Below are 16205 nucleotides of genomic sequence, written 5' to 3' on the forward strand. Positions count from 1 at the left end.
TTTCCATATTTGTCAAGTTGTACAAGAAAAAATAGAGACCAAAAGGGAATAAAAACACAAGAAAGAAAAAGCAAACAAACAAAAAAAAATGGTGAAAAAAAAACCATGTTTCGATCTATATTCAGTCTCCATAGTTCTCCCTTTAGATGTGTATGGCATTTTCCATCCCAAGTCTTTTGGGATTGTTTTGAATCATTGCATTGCTCAGAGGAGCCAAGTCCATTATAGTTGATCCTCATATAATCTTGCTGTTACTGTTACACATTATTTTCAAAACTGGCTTGCTTACTTATATTTCTTTCTGAACTTTTTTCTGTTCTCTTTAATACATTTTTTAAAAATGTTTCATGGGTTTTTTAGGCATCATTACTATTTCCCCCCTACTTCACCCATTCCTTCCAGCCCCCATTTAAAAACCAGGGTAAAAAAAAGAGGAGGGGGGAAATATAACAAATTAACATAATCAAGTAAAACAAATCCCCATGTTCACAAATGAATGTATCTTTCCTCACTTCTTACACTCTCTTCTTTTTTAGGAGGTGGGTAATATACTTCATTACAGGTTTTCTGTAGATATGGCTGATGACTGCATTCATTAAAGTCCTTAAATCTTTCAAAGTTGTTTTTCTTTATACTATTACTATCTTTGCATACATTTTCCTCTGGTTTTAATTACTTCACTCTTTGTCACTTCATACTACCAAGGATTCTCTAAAATTGTCTCTTTTACTATGTCTTTTGATTTCTTATAATAATATACTGATACTTTTGTATATGATAAAATTTTCAGTTATTCCTCAGTTGCCTAAAAATAATCTAAGGCTCCTCTTTATATTTGATTTTTAACCTCATGCTTTCCCCTTTTTATCCTTCTTTCTAATATGGAAGCTTGTTTTGCTTATTAGGATTTCCTACTCTGTGCTATCTTCTGGTCCTGCTATCATCTGATTTTCACCTCCACTTGTTTCCCTGTTGACTTTAATGTATTTATATGCCAAGCTTGTGTGTGTATTCCTTCTTTGTATATGTTAAATAAGAATGATGTTCATAGAATACCTGCTCCTCACACCCCCTTCCTCTGTGATTGTATCCTATTCCCACATATCACATTTTATGAGAAATAACAAGTTCTTCCCCCATCTTCCTCTTTTTTTCTTCACTCCCCTTCCCTTCCCTTTAGCTCTTCAGAACAGAACCATCCCTCCTCAGGACCAATGTTTTTTTTTTATTTAACTCCTTCAACAACACCCTTTGAAGACATTGAGATTCTGAGAGTACATTTATATTTTTTTCTGCATATTAGAATATCAGCACTACATCATACAGCTCATTCTAGTTGGTCAAATAAATGTACCTTCTTAGGTTTCCCTTTGACTCCTTTTGTTTTGGGTTTCAAAGTTCCTGCCCATCTTGGGTTTTTTCCTTTAGAAATTCTTGCAAATCTACTATTCCAGTAAGTAAGATCAGGTTATATTTGTAAGTGCTTATCATAATGCCTAGCACATAGTAGGTGCTGTATCAGTGCTTATTCACTTCCCCTTCCTCCTATTAAAGCTCCATTTTTTTCTACTTGTAGGACTATACTCAGACTTTTGCTTTTTGGAATATTATATCCCAAGACCTCCTTTCAATTATAGTAGAAGTTGGAAGACAGAAATTGGGGCTTTTAAAAAATCATTCCTAGTCTAGGATGGTATCTAGTAAAACATAAGTTTAACAAATGTTTATTGAAATGAGTTGAATTAAATTGAATTTTATCTATCTCCCAAAATTGTTTAGGGAGAAATAAAAAAAGAGATAAGTAATACAAAAAATACCTTGTAAATAAACTGTGTCACAGCATACAGATATAAAGTATTATTTAGTAGCAGTAGGGGTATTCCTGAAGCCTCTGGGATCACAGCATGTGCTTACTTTTGACCCTGTTGCATAATTGAAAATCAACCCTGCAGGAGAAAGAGCTTCTTCTATTCAATCTCTATTTCTTAAGCACCTAGTACACACAAAGCACTCTGCTGGGCAATGGGAATAGAAAGATGTTACAGATGACATAACTTGTATTTTTAAAGAGCCTACACAGGATAAAAGATGTTTAGCTGGAAGGGATCTTAGATATTATCTGTCCAACCTTCTCATTTGCAAATGATGAAAGAGGCACTACAATAGCAATATTTGGTAAATAATTATGGCAATTTGAATCATTGAATCTGACTACAAATCATCTAGTCTTTTCACTGTACCACCCTGCCTTTTACAGTCTACTTAGTTCTTCTGCTGACCCTTTATGTGACTTAAGGCAAGAAGGTTTTCTTGCCAGCTCTGAAATAAATTAATAATAGCTAATGGGAGCCAGTAGAACGTTAGTTGATATGTAGATTGAATGCCAGGCCTGGAGTCAGAAAGACTTATCTCCCCAAGTTCAAATCTGGCTTCAGATACATACTAACTGTATGACCCTGGGCAAGTCACTTAACCCTGTTTGCCTCGGTTTCCTCATCTGTAAAATGAGCTAGAGAAGGAAATGGCAAATTGCTCCAGTATCTCTGCTAAGAAAATCCCAAATGGATTCATGAAGAATCAGACAAAACTGAAAAAGTAAGATCTCTTTCTGTAGAATTGCTATTTAGAATTATCTCAAGTACTCTCAATCATCTCCTTCAACCTTGCACTTAAATAGGCACAATCTACAAATAAACTGCAAATTCTTTTTTTTTTAATCTCAAGCATCAATTCATGTTCTTTCCAGTTTTTTCTGAAATCATCTTGCTTGTTATTTCTTATATCACAGTAATATTCCATCACAATCATCTATCACAATTTGTTTAGCTATTCCCCAATTGATGGGAATCCCTTTGATTTCTAATACTTAACAACCATAAAAAGAGATGCTATAATTATTTTTGTACATATAGGTCCTTTTCCCTTTTTTGGAAGTCTTTGGGATATAGATCTAGCAATGGTATTGCTAGATCAAAGAATATGCATAATTTTGTAGCCTTTTGGGCAGTTTCAAATTGCTCTCCAAAATGGTTGGATCAGTTTACAATTCCACCAACAATGCATTCAAACTTACTTTCTTATAAACAAAGTCTTCCCTTTGCCACATATTTTCTTTACTCCTGGCTGATTTGCAATGACACTTAATTTCTGCGCCAGCCTCCATGGATCCAGATGTACTGTCACATGTGAAGATGGGAAATACTACAGTGGAAAGGACTGTGAGCCATGTCATCGTTTCTGTGCCACCTGTTCAGGTAGGTGCCTCCCAAGAATGGAATTACTCATTCCTTCTCTGGCACATCTTTAGCTTTTTGCACTACTTTTCTAGGTATGACATAGGAAATTGTCTTGAAAAACTAAACAGTCACTGCTAGAAGTGCCTAATGATAAGAGCACTGGATTTAAGAGTCATTAATTTCAAATGCTGATCTGTCACTTATTTCTTCCTTAGCCTCCCAAGACCTTTTTTTCTTATCAAAGGTTTTTTTTTTTTTTTCCAAAGTCCAAATCTGCGATCCATGGATAGTCTCTATGACTCTATGAGGAACAGTTTTCTTCCAAATATCACTCAAAGACAATGTCTTAAATTTATAGATTTATCAAATTTGACTTCCTTAAGAGAGTTCCATTGCTGCAACCTCCCTGCATTTGAATAGGGAAGTAACCATTTTATGTTGGTCTTCTTCACTTTTCTAACAGATGTTTATTTTTGTGGAGGGATGGGTATTGATTATGATTCTTATTTTAAGCAGGAAATGTTCTCAGTTTAAAAAAAGAAAAGAAAAAGTCCAGTGGTAATATTCTTTTTCAAAGTGTGACTGAGAATTGTAAATATCTCTACCTAGGTTATTTAGCAAAACACATATTTCTCCAATTTTAGATTATCTTAGGTTATTTTTACTAACCATTTGGAGGTTTCTGTTCTGAAAACTGTGAATCTGTCCTTATAACTTCCCTATTTCTCTTTATTTTAAGGAGCAGGAGCTGATACATGCATTACCTGCAGTGAGGGCTACTTCATGGAGGATGGGAAGTGTGTGCAGACTTGTAGTAATAGTTATTATTTTGATCACTCTTTAGAGAGTGGCTACAAATCCTGCAAAAGGTAAGTCCATTTTCCCTTCAAAGTATATTCATTCAGATACCTTATTCCTCATAAGATTCTTCTCTTGAGGAAAACTGTGAGAACTAGGACTTTTGAATGATGAAATCCTAGTCATAAATATTTGACATAGATGCATTTGTTGACATTCTATTTCTTATCTCAATCAATAAGCATTTATTAAGCTCTTACTATTTAATAATACCATCTTCTTCACAGAGTTGTTGTAAAGAACAAATAAAATATAAGTAAAGTACTTTTTAAAACTTAAAGCATTAACTGATTGTGGCTGAGAAAGAGCCTGGTAGGAACAATGGGTTATAAAGAATATTCTAATTCTCTCTACATGACTACATGAATTGAGGAGTGGGGGGATTATGAATCGAAGTGTAACTAGTTCTGGAAAGCATGATCTTTACATTGCGATCAGGATTTAACCAGGTCTTAGTATAAAAAGGTATAAGGAGTGAGAAAAGGAAAAAGCTTAAGATAAAAGCCAGTTTGTTCTTTATGAAGTGGACTTTCCAAAGAACAGTAGGAGTAGATAGCTCTTGGGTAGAATATTGTGTAGAGGGCAGGTAGGTTAAGAGGAATGGGAATGATGTAGTAGGCAATAGGAACTAGAAATTAGCATTTGAACAATTTTAGCCAAGGTTTCAGAATTACTAGAATGGGGAAATTATGACCAGGTGGGAAAACGCTAACCATTAAATTCAGACATATTATCAGTATGCTATGGGAATCATGCAGCTGATGTGAAGGGCTAGAGGGTGAATCAATAGTGGAGAATAATCAGTGATGTTTTTTCCTAGTTGGAAGTCAGGAGGATATGAGTTCAAATCCAGCTTCAGACACTTTACACTTAACAACTATATAATTGTAGGCAAGTCACTTAATCTCAATTACATTGCAAAAAATAATAATAAGACAAAAATGAAATAATATTTTTCAAAAAAGAGAAAGAAATAGTACTTGTGCTCAGGAAATTTCTATTCTAATAGGTAAGAAAGCAAGAGGCACATAAATAACTACCCAGAACATAGAGATAATATGATAAAAACAGGTATTTGGGGAAGGGATGTCTCTAAGAGCTGGGGAATCAGAAAAGGCAACAACAAGGTGTGTTTATTTGGCTAGGTTCTTTCCCCTTTCCTGGAATACTTAGCAGCTATATAACCCTGGGCAAAGCACTTAACCCTAATTGCTTAACAAAAAAAAAAATTAAAAGTCCTGCTTTTATGTTTCAAATATGCAAAATCCTGAAAATATTTGAGGAAGTTTCTACTTGCTATGTTTCCTGTAATATCACTGAGCATTTGGGAGAGATACATTATGCTAGCCTTGTCTTAAGAGTTGTATGAGATAAAATGATAATGGATTGTTACATTACTTCTTAGATGTGCTGCCACCTGTTTGGCCTGCAGTGGTCCTGGAGATAGAAACTGTACCAGTTGCCCCAGTAATTATCTCTTAGATACAGGGGCCTGCATCCTTGGAGCAATCTGTAAGGATGGTGAGTAATAGAGTTCTAATTTGATCTTCTGTGTGATCAGTTGGGATCATTATACTGGGAAACCTCTGTAGTTTAAAGTTTGTTAAAGAAATAATAGGCAGGCTGATAGGAGTTCACTTTTCAATAGTTTGAAAAGCTTTCTACTAGTATTTTTACCTAGCATTAATAAACATGTAACAATTTAAACTATAGAATGATTAAAATGAATGAAAAACCTCACCTATAATTAGAAGATGAATTTGATTCTTCCATAAGAATGAAAACTGATGGTAACTGAAACATGAATAACCAAGAAAATGAAGAAAACAGGTCTTTTTGTTATTAAAACACTAGTTCAAGAATTCCCCAGTTTGTTTTATTGGGTTCCATTATTTGCATATTTTAATATATCAAAAATAAGTATTTCTTTGGTGTTTAGTTTTAGGACGTTTATCTGTTCTATTCAATGGCTTATATTTAGCAATATTTTATGCCTATAAAATATACTGCAAAATTTTCCAATTGCCAAACAGACTAGTGCACAGTCACCCACAACAAAGGGTAATGCAATGGAAATAAACGAGAGGTTGAAATTTAATTCATTTAGTTATGATGTTCTCTGAATACAAATATTAGATATGACTTGTGACCTTTAACAAATAATATCACCTCTCTGGCCTTAGTTTTCTCATCTGTACAAAGTGTGTAGATCTTCAGATTCATTCTAATTCTGACATTCTATGATTCCAGAATTCATTTCCCACCTCTTTTACAGACAAGTTCTGTCCAAGTTGGGAGCTTAGTTTTGTCCCTATATGATCATATTGACAATGTTTTATAATGCTTCCTCAAAGAATGGTATAGAAATAAATGGCCTTAAATTTTCATACCTACGATACTGTATCATATATTTATCTCATCCTAGAAACAAATCAGTTAAACATAGCTTTGATATGCGAGGAAACATTATGACTTTGAAAGGCAATCCCATTTAACTACAGTTAAGACGTTGTGTCTTTTTTTCTTTTCCTTCCTTTGACTGCTTTTCACCTCTACCTAGAATTTTCATGAAAAGACAAAAAATTAATAGAAATTGCAATGTCATCCAATGAGCATTTAGTAAGCACCTTCTATGTGTCAGATAGTCTGGAGATGTAAAGAAGAGCAAAATACAGTACATGTTCTCAAAGAGCTCATAATCTAATCAGTCTATCCTGTTACCAAGGGTTATGCAAGACTATTTTCCCTCTTTAAATGTATATCCCTCTCCTCTGAGAGTTATAAAATTTAAATGAGCCTGGAAAGAATAATTCTCCCCAAACCACCACCTTAAATTCTTTTTTGGAATAGTTTGGTAGAAATTTCCATTTCTAGAGCTGATCCTGATGTTTGCCTACATAATGATGGGGTAAGAAATATGTGGTAATGGAGCCTTGAAGACCATACAAATATATCCCCAATAATTATATATCAAGGGCATTTAAGCACACATTTTTGTCCTTTAAAAAGGTAAGCAAGGTGTCTCTATATCCACGAAATATAGAGAAAAATACTATCTTCTCTAGAGAAATTTAATGCCAGGACAGTCATGCAGATTCAAAAGCCCAAATCTCAAACCAGTCTGGGTTAAACGCAAGTTATTCTGGGCTACAGGTAGGCAGAAATGTTAGTAGATTTTGATAATCCAAGCCATAACTCTTGTGTTATCCTTGCTAATGAATGAATCCTTGCTGGTAAGCATATGAACTAGGTTAGGACAATATCTATAGGCTGGTAAGATACTTACTGAGGCAAAGTGGCACTATGTAAAGGAAACTGAAAGACAAAGCTATACCATATGCATTGTTGAATCATTCAGAGCTGACAACACTGGAAACATATTAGACTTTCCAAAAAAAATTCACTTACTGTTTGGAATTCAAAGGTTTTTTTAAATTTTCTTTCAAGTACATGTGACTGTATATTCTTTGACTCTAGATAATTCAAAATATGAGATTTCTTTGCTGTATTTATCACTGATTTCTGATTTATTCTTTCTCTAATCTGTTTTTTTTTTGTTTTTTGTTTTTTTCTTTTCATAAAATGGATACCAATCACACTCCCTGTCGGACTGCAATATCTCTTCTTGAAACAATGCTGTTGATTGAAATCACTTGGGGTGGACCAAATTTCCTTCTTGTTGACTGCTCCTGAATGGTTTCTTCCGACCTCCCCTTCCCCAAATCTACCTCTCTGATCAATCAAACCTTCTTCCATGGGTGCACACCATGCTGTCTACGTCTCCAACTCCCCTCCCTTTCTTGCTGACCCTGGAATAGCAACGGAAGAATCGTGGGCCGAGGGCAGCTTTTGTATGCTAGTAAAAAAAAACAACCTCTGTCAGCGGAAGGTCCTTCAGCAACTCTGTTGTAAAACTTGTACATACCAAGGCTGAGCAGGCCACTACCCAGAATCCCTCTGTTCCTGTAGACTTCTAGATTAATCCATATTATTATTATTAAAAAAAGAAAAAGAAAAGAAAAACAAGAAAGCCACCTCTCTCTCTTTTCTCGCTCTTGTTCTCTCTCTCAAGTTTGTGCAGGGAGATGGTGAACTGTTTTGTCAGAACTTAAATGAAAAAGAAAAAAAAAAAAACTACAACAAGCCTACCTTTTATAACTGGGCACTTGGTGCTAAGAGCCCAGAATCACAGAGTCAGTATTGTGTGGTGACCAAAGCATTTGATGCCAAAATTGAAGGTTAAACTAACGATTTGATTTCCTGTCAACTTCAGGGTTTCCTTGTTTTTGGAGGCCCTTCCCTCCCTTCATCTTATCCTCTCTTTTTCTTGCCTGTTTTCCCTCTGAGATGATGAAAGACGTGGTTCGAGAGTTCTCGACAGGTTGACATGGATTAAAACAGAATAAATGCTCCCATTGGTCTTTTTGTGTGCATGTGTCCATAGTTGGGGGAGAGGGGAGACCAGGAAAGAAAGGATGAAAGAAGGATGATCATACAGAAGAGCTATATCCATGTTATTTGACTAGAGTCTTTACAAGGTGAAAATTGACACTTGTCCACTGTCATTTACTTCATGTGATATATGTTGGGTTTTTTCTTTTGTTTTATCTTATTTGAATTTACTTACTTAAAAGGTCTTCTCATGGCTTTCCATATGAAGAAATGGGAGTTAAATGGAAACAAAAGAATAGAAAAGTCTGCCTGGATTTCACCAGGGGCAGGTTTGCTGCTATGTTTAACTATATCTCTTTGGGAGCTTTTAATACAAATTCCATTCAACAAGTAATGATCATTGAATTGAGGAATCCATGTTCATGTTTCATAATCAAATCTGCAAGTCAACCTAGCCATTGAATGAAGATGTTAGGTGATGTGAGCATCAACTATCCTCACTACCCTCCCCCCACCCCAGAATACTAGCATTATAGATCATGGTATCTATATTGTCACACTTGCATAAGTTTTTTTTCAAAATTTAATTTGGATATAATACTAGTAGAGTATGTAGGGCTGGTGGGGAGGAAAGAGAATAAAAATTATTTTTCTTAATTAAATCAAACATACTAGGAGGTATATGATAGAGGGACTTTCTTCTTAGAATCAAAAGATTTTTGTGTTTTTTTAACTTTCTGTATTTCTAACAAATGACATAATTATTATCAAGCTTGTGCCCAAGTTGGCCAGGTAATTCATTCAATGGTGCTGTTTTTTTTTCTTCTTGTTATCTGAAGAACATACATCTGGAAAATAGTATATTGGTGGTATAATTGTACCCACCCCCACCAATTATTATTCTGTCACCTGTGCCATTCCTTCTTAACCTTGTCATGATTTAGTTCTTACCTGAGCACTCTCGTGGTCCCCAAGTTGCTGGGCATTTCCTCTCTTGTGGTTTTCTCTAGCTTCCTTTTCACATTACAGAAACCAGCAAACTAAACATCAGAGAAAATGTTTTGGGTCAATTGGCAGAATTAGAAGAAGCCAAATAAAACCTCTTGTCAGTTCCAAGTTTCTCAGTTTAAAGAGATCTCTATAAATTGAAAGAGGACTATATTTCAGGGAACACAGCTGGATTTTAAGTTTTCTCTTTCTCTGTCTCTCCCTCCCTCCCTCCCTCCCTTTCTCCCTCCATTTCTCTCTCTCCCTCTGTTTCTCTCTCTCTCTCTCTCTCTCTCTTTCTCTCTCTCTCTGTGTGTGTGTGCCTCTCTCTTTTTTTAACATACCAAAATCAGACTGTGCATTTGGGTTTTTTGTGGTGGCGGTTGTTTTGGGGTAAACAGAAGTATTTTTTTAACATAGGAGATATCAAGTTTGCTTTCTGCTTCTTAACACCTTGCATCCTTAGAGTAATTGCGGTAAAATAGGGGAGTACAACACTAAAGTGTCCATCTAAATAATCAGGATACCATTTTGGCGTTCCAGTGACAGAATGTATTTTCTGATAGTGTTTTATCATTGTTAAGTCATATTTCAAATTAAAAAAGAATACTTGCTATATTTTAAATGACATTAAACAATATGGAGCCACATATCAACTTGTGAGGAGCTAGAGAAGCAATGAATTTCATTAACTTGTTTTCTACTTATAATACTGTAGGCCAAATTTGGCTTTAGGAAAGCAGAGATGGAACTTATAACAGCAGAACACAGACTTAAATTTGCAGGTACCTTCCTGTCTAGAACTGTGGACAAATGTAACTGGAGCAACAAAATTAGTTCAAGAGAATATACTTAACCAAAATAGTTTTGTTTTGTTTGAAGAATCCATTTAGCTAGAGTAGCTTATAATCATTTCGAGCTCAAAGTTGATGTGATTGGAAAGGCAATAAATAATGACTTTTATTTGGGGAAAGCACAGTCACTGTGAAAGCTAATGGAATCCCACCCATACCCACTTCATTTCCCATTGACCATTCAGACTTTGAGTATATTTATACTGGTTTAACTACTAGTCTGTCACTGCCTCATTTCTCTACATAACATTATTAATTAGAACATAATGCTTTCAAAGTTTAAGTTAATGTTTTATATATATTATGTATAAATATATATATATTCATAATTGAGATATAATTATGTAATGAATAGCAAAGAATTTGTTTGGATACGTAACAGATGCCTCTGACATTATCATAGAGACAAAAATTCATATCCACTGTTTCCTTTTTTCTTTTTTTTAAGCTAGTGACCCATTGTTAAGTCCAGATTCATTTTTATTGAGAAACAAAATACTGTACATCTGTAAAATGTTCAGTTTTTTTTTTTTTTTTTTTTGTAAAATATAGTAGAAATGTTGTAATTGATACTGGCCAAAATCAATGTTATTCCATATTTTATTTTTTCTATTAAATTAACCTGAGTTCCTGTTCATTTGATCTGTTTATAAACCATGTGTTTAGGGGATGTGGTTTTGGAGGGATGGGGAGGTCCTCTCTCTTTGAATTGAAAAATGAAGAAAGAAAGAAGGAAGGAAGGAAAGAAGGGAGGGAGGAAGAAAGATTTGTCATATGTTTGTCAGAGAAAGAGATTTGTATCTAACTCAAACACCCTGGAAAGCAACTCTCTCAAACATAAGTTCTTTTCTTTTTCCCCCTCAATAGTGTTTTATTTTTTCTGAATACATGTAAAGATAGTTCTCAATATTCATTTTTAAAAGATTTTGTGTCCACATTTTTCTCCCTCCCCAAGACAGCAAGCGATTTGATATAGCTAAATATGTGCAATCTTTTTCAACCTATTTCCATATTTGTCATGTTATGCAAGAAAAATCATACCAAAAAGGAAAACACCATTAGAATGAAAAAACAAACAATAATAAAAAAAAGATGAAAATATTATTCTTCTAGTCATATGCAGTCTCCATAGTTCCCTGTCTGGATATCCCAATTCTATTAATATTGCCTTGAATCACTTCATTGTTGAGAAGAACCAAGTTCATCACAGTTGATTGTCACATAATCTTGTTACTATTTATAATATTTTCTTAGTTCTGCTCACTTTACTCAGCATCATTTCATATAGGTCTTCATGAGTTCTCTTCCATAAAAAAAAAATTTATATATGCTCTCAATCATACAGAGCTGGTATACTCTCTACAGAACTTCCACACCTTTTTTTTTTCATTTTCTTTCATCTACTCCTCCCTGATGCTTCTTAATTTGTCTATAATCATCATAAGACAAGAGAGTTTGAAACTATCTGTCAGTCTGTGTCTAGCTGTGTGTGTATTGATAGAAAGTGTCAAAATAACATATGTTATATCATGTTATATATCAAAATAAGTAACAAAATAATATATAATACAAAGTTTATATTATATGTGGGAGCATTGTGTATATGTATATGTGTGTATAAAATGCAAAGTTATTTTGATATCTCTGCCTTGGCAGTTAAAACACTGACTTTCATTAAGGTCCATAGATTAATTATGGATAATCAAATAAGGACATTGTATTAAATGCACTTCTAATATAGACCATATCATATGATTCAGGACTGCATTCTAGTCCAGAGTTTATTGTTCAGTGAGGAAGATTATGAATCCTTTAGTTTAATTCTTAATCCAATCAAACATCTGGTTAAATCAATAGTATCAAACTTAAAGAGAAACAGAGGAAACCACAAATTAATATTATGTTGTATTATAGTTTTATTTATTTTGCTAGTCCAGTTTGGAGTACACTAGAAAATTTTGTAGGTGCAAGTGGCAGCAAGTTTAACGCCTCTAAACTAGATTGTGTATGTTGGGGAAGAAAAAATGAGAAAAAGTCAAAAGCTTTCTATAAGTCAAGGGATTTATAGAAAGGCAATGGAGATTAGATGATGATAGGTTTAGAGCTGGAAAGGAATAGTCTTTAAGTCTATTAGTTCTCATTTTACAGATATAGAAATGGAGTCTCAGAGAAGTTAAATGATTTTCCCAGAGACATAAAACTAGTAAATATGTGAAGCTCTGAGATTCCAGCCCAAGTCTCCCTGACTAAAAGTCCAGTGTTCTATGCATATACCAATGAGCTTAAAGTTCTAATGGAAGATTTGTTTTTGAGAAATGAGACTGGAAACATGAAAATTCAGGACTGAAATTCAAGAGAAAGGTATGAGCTGAAGATAAAGACCTGGCCATCATTGACTATTTAATTTCAACAAATAGTTGAAATTTGTAGGAATGGGTAAGATGGGAAAGAGAATAATAATAACTGCACTTGTATAATATTTTAAGGTTTGCAAAGTGCTTTTAAAGATGTGTCATTTAATCCTCACAAGCCTATAATATAGATTCTGTTATCCTAATTTGCAGATGAGAAAACTGAGACTGAAATAGGTTAAGTAACTATCCCAGGTTCACACAGTAAGTAAATATCTTAGGTAAGCTTTGAACTCTGATTTCCCTGATTCCCAACACTAATACTCTTCACTGTTCCACTCAGAAGGACATGGCTAAGACATGAGTCTTGATGAATATATGTCAAGACAACAAACATTTATCTTCTCCTCATACTCAAACAGGGAGATGTTAATTCTAAATCAATACTTGACCTGTGGAATCTTAAAGGCACCACTTAGCAGAATTGTAACTCAACTTTTCCACCCACAGTATATATAGGTGATTATGATTTCTTTTTTCTCTCCCTTCCCAAGTTTAGCATAAAGATAAGCTTGATATCCTCAGAATCACCAAATTCAATATTTAGAAGGGACCTCAGAGGTCATGTGGCCTTACCCCTAAACTCGTAGCACAAATCTCCCTTGATGTGATCCTCCAAATAATTATCTAACTTTTCTCCAAACATATCTAGTGATAGGAAGATTATCACTTCCTAAGCCAGACCCTCCCATTTTTGGACCAGTCAAATTGTCTGGTCCAAAAATCTATCTGCCTGTAACTTCTATTCATTGGTCCTAACTTGACTTTCTAGGGCTACGTGAAACAAACTCCACATTATCCCCACATAACCCACACAACAGTTGTTAAATCATATCTTATAGATTTTCCTCTAAATTTAATTTCCTCTAAATCTATTCTTCTCAAAACTAACCATTCCTCTTCTTTCAAACCATCCTCGTATGACTTAGTTTAGAAGTTCTCCATCATCCCAACTGCCTACTTCTGGACACTTTCTATCTTATTGATATCTATCCTTCCAAAAAATGTGGCCCCCAGAGATATCACAGTACTCTAGTTGTGATCTCATTAGGGAAGAATATAGTAATACTATCATCTCCCTTTTTTTCAGGAAAGCATTTTTTAATACTGTCCTAAGATTCTATTAACATTTCTTACTGCTGGGCCCCATTGTTGACTGAAACTTAGGGTTTCAAAATAAAACTTTTTTACATGAATGGTCTTTAAATCATGTCTGGCCAAACCTCTACTTGGTGGTGATTTTTTTTAGCCCAAGTACAGAATTTTACATTTATTCTAGTTATATTTGATCTTCCTTGGCTTTAACTCATTATTCTAGCCTGTCAAGATACTTTAGATTCCAGTTATCCTATCCTATCTGTTAGCTATTTTGCCTAGATTTGGGTCATTTTAACATTTGATAAATATACCACCCATAAGTTCACTCAAACCATTAATTTTTAAAAATGTTTAACATTACAGAACTCTATGGTACCCCATAGAGATCTAACTCCAGGTTGCCATCAGTCTGTGGTTTCAGTAAAATACCTAATGTTCTCTAGCTTGCCACTACTAAGATTTGATTTATAAATACTTAGAGTCTAACACTCTCCAAGTGTTTTAAATTTTCAACATGTTAAGTTTGACATAGAAATGAAATGTATTATAATTACACAGTGGTCTGGGGGGAATTATCTGTTGCATCATTGACTCATTTTGAGTTTGTAATCCCCTAAAACCTTCAAGGTATTTTTTTTTAATTGAACTTTTTCAAATTGATTAGCTCTACTAAATTTCATCTTTCAAAATTTAACCCATTATTCTATCAGAATCTTTTTGGCCCTCCAATTCCTTTTGGTCCTTTTTGGTTCAGTGAATTCAGGAATAACAACTAAATTCCATCTTACATAACTCCATAGAAATCCTATGCATGATCCATATAACCACTGTGCACATTTGTGAAAGGAAAAATGTTCTATTTTGCATCCCTAGACTTACTCCCTTTTTAAAATTTAAGCATCAGAGAAAATGAGATCCACATTACCTACTTCTATTATTAGAGAAACACATCACTGTTAATGCTCCTTTCAAAATTAAAGAAGGAATATAGTGCATTGTTCTTCCATCCTCTCCTTCAGAATCTTCTCTTTCCTAGGTACTCAAATCTTTCTAAGATCTTATTCTATATATCCTTCCAAATTGTTTGTTGAAAATAATTCTTTTGTGGACTGATACAGACAGTCCTTAGATCTAATGCTCTGCCACTAAGTAGCTACTGTGACTATGGCCAAGTCACTCGCTGGCCCTCATTCTCATTTATAAAACATGAGGATTGGGCTAGATAATCTCTAAGTTCTGATGGGTACCTAAAAATTCCAGTTTTTCATTCAACAAGCATTTATTAACCATTTTCTAGGTGCCAAGCACTTTTCTAGGTACAAAGCCAAAAAGTAAACTCAAACAATTCCTACCCTTAAGAGGCTTACATTCAAATACACATTTAAATAAATACAAAGTAATATCAGAAAGGAAGGCACCAAAAATTAGGGGAACCAGGAAAGACCTTGTATAGGAGATCTTAAAGAAACACGGGATTTGAATTGATACAACTGAGGAGAAAGTCTGGGCATGGAGGGCCAAACTATATAGAGGAACACGGACAGTAAGAGTTGGTACAGTAAATAAACCATTTTGGTTAGACCACAGGGTGAGTAGGGAGAGTGGTGAAACCAGTCTGGAAAGAGAGGTTAGAGTTAGATTGTGAAAGACTGAAAATATTTGAAAAAAATCAAAACTTAGAAACATGCATGTGTTATATGGCATTTCATGTTCAGATAGGGATAAGGACTAGGTGTGTGACCTCACTGATGTTGGCAGCTCATGGATTAAGAAACTCTCCATAGCAAGATGAGTCAGTACCAACTTCACAATTTAAGAAACCTGTCTAGGGTCACTGGTAATAGCAGCTTGACTCAAACCCAGCTTTTTTGACTTCAAGGTCAACTCCCTACTAAGCCACATTGGTTCTCATACTCTGAACTAGCAATGACAAGATCATTAGCTTGTTGAAGCAGTTCTAAAGACTAAAATCTCATATGCTGACCTCTTTACCTCACTGGACATTCTGTCCTTTGGGGCTGATACAATCTAACAGAATCAGTATCACTCTATCTATAGAGCAGATCATGATTTTATTTAAAATAAAACTGTCCATGGTAATTCCGTCCCCCTTTAAGTGATCATTCAGGGCTCCTCTCTTGTTCTTATTCCTCTTCTTGGAATCTTGATTCAGCTCTACCCAATACAGTTCACTACTGAATTCATCCAGGACTCATGTTAAGGTCATCCACCTTCCTTTCCTTGTGGCTATGTGATCTTCCCATGGTCCTCCCTCTTTCCTCTCTTCTTCCCAACTACATTGAACAAGAGCCAGAGAACTAATCAGCCTCTTTTATCAGCCCATCCAGGAGGCATTCAGATGGAACACA

The 16205-nt window shown here is 34.6% G+C and overlaps 1 protein-coding gene across 2 annotated transcripts in view; it reads left to right on the plus strand.

Moving 5' to 3' along the window:
• PCSK5 (proprotein convertase subtilisin/kexin type 5) overlaps positions 1-16205 on the plus strand; it is a 611928-nt gene that overhangs the window by 428820 nt on the left and 166903 nt on the right. The window contains exons 18-21 of one of the 2 annotated variants that reach the window (XM_031939639.1): positions 3157-3254; positions 3976-4105; positions 5500-5615; positions 7913-8701. In XM_031939639.1, coding sequence (XP_031795499.1) covers positions 3157-3254; positions 3976-4105; positions 5500-5615; positions 7913-8028 — 460 coding nt within the window. In that variant the 3' untranslated portion in view covers positions 8029-8701. Of the gene's footprint in view, positions 1-3156; positions 3255-3975; positions 4106-5499; positions 5616-7912; positions 8702-16205 lie in introns of those variants that run through there. The other variant, XM_031939641.1, reaches the window with a different exon arrangement.

Source organism: Sarcophilus harrisii, chromosome 1, assembly GCF_902635505.1.
Source record: "Sarcophilus harrisii chromosome 1, mSarHar1.11, whole genome shotgun sequence".
Classification (NCBI taxonomy): domain Eukaryota; kingdom Metazoa; phylum Chordata; class Mammalia; order Dasyuromorphia; family Dasyuridae; genus Sarcophilus; species Sarcophilus harrisii.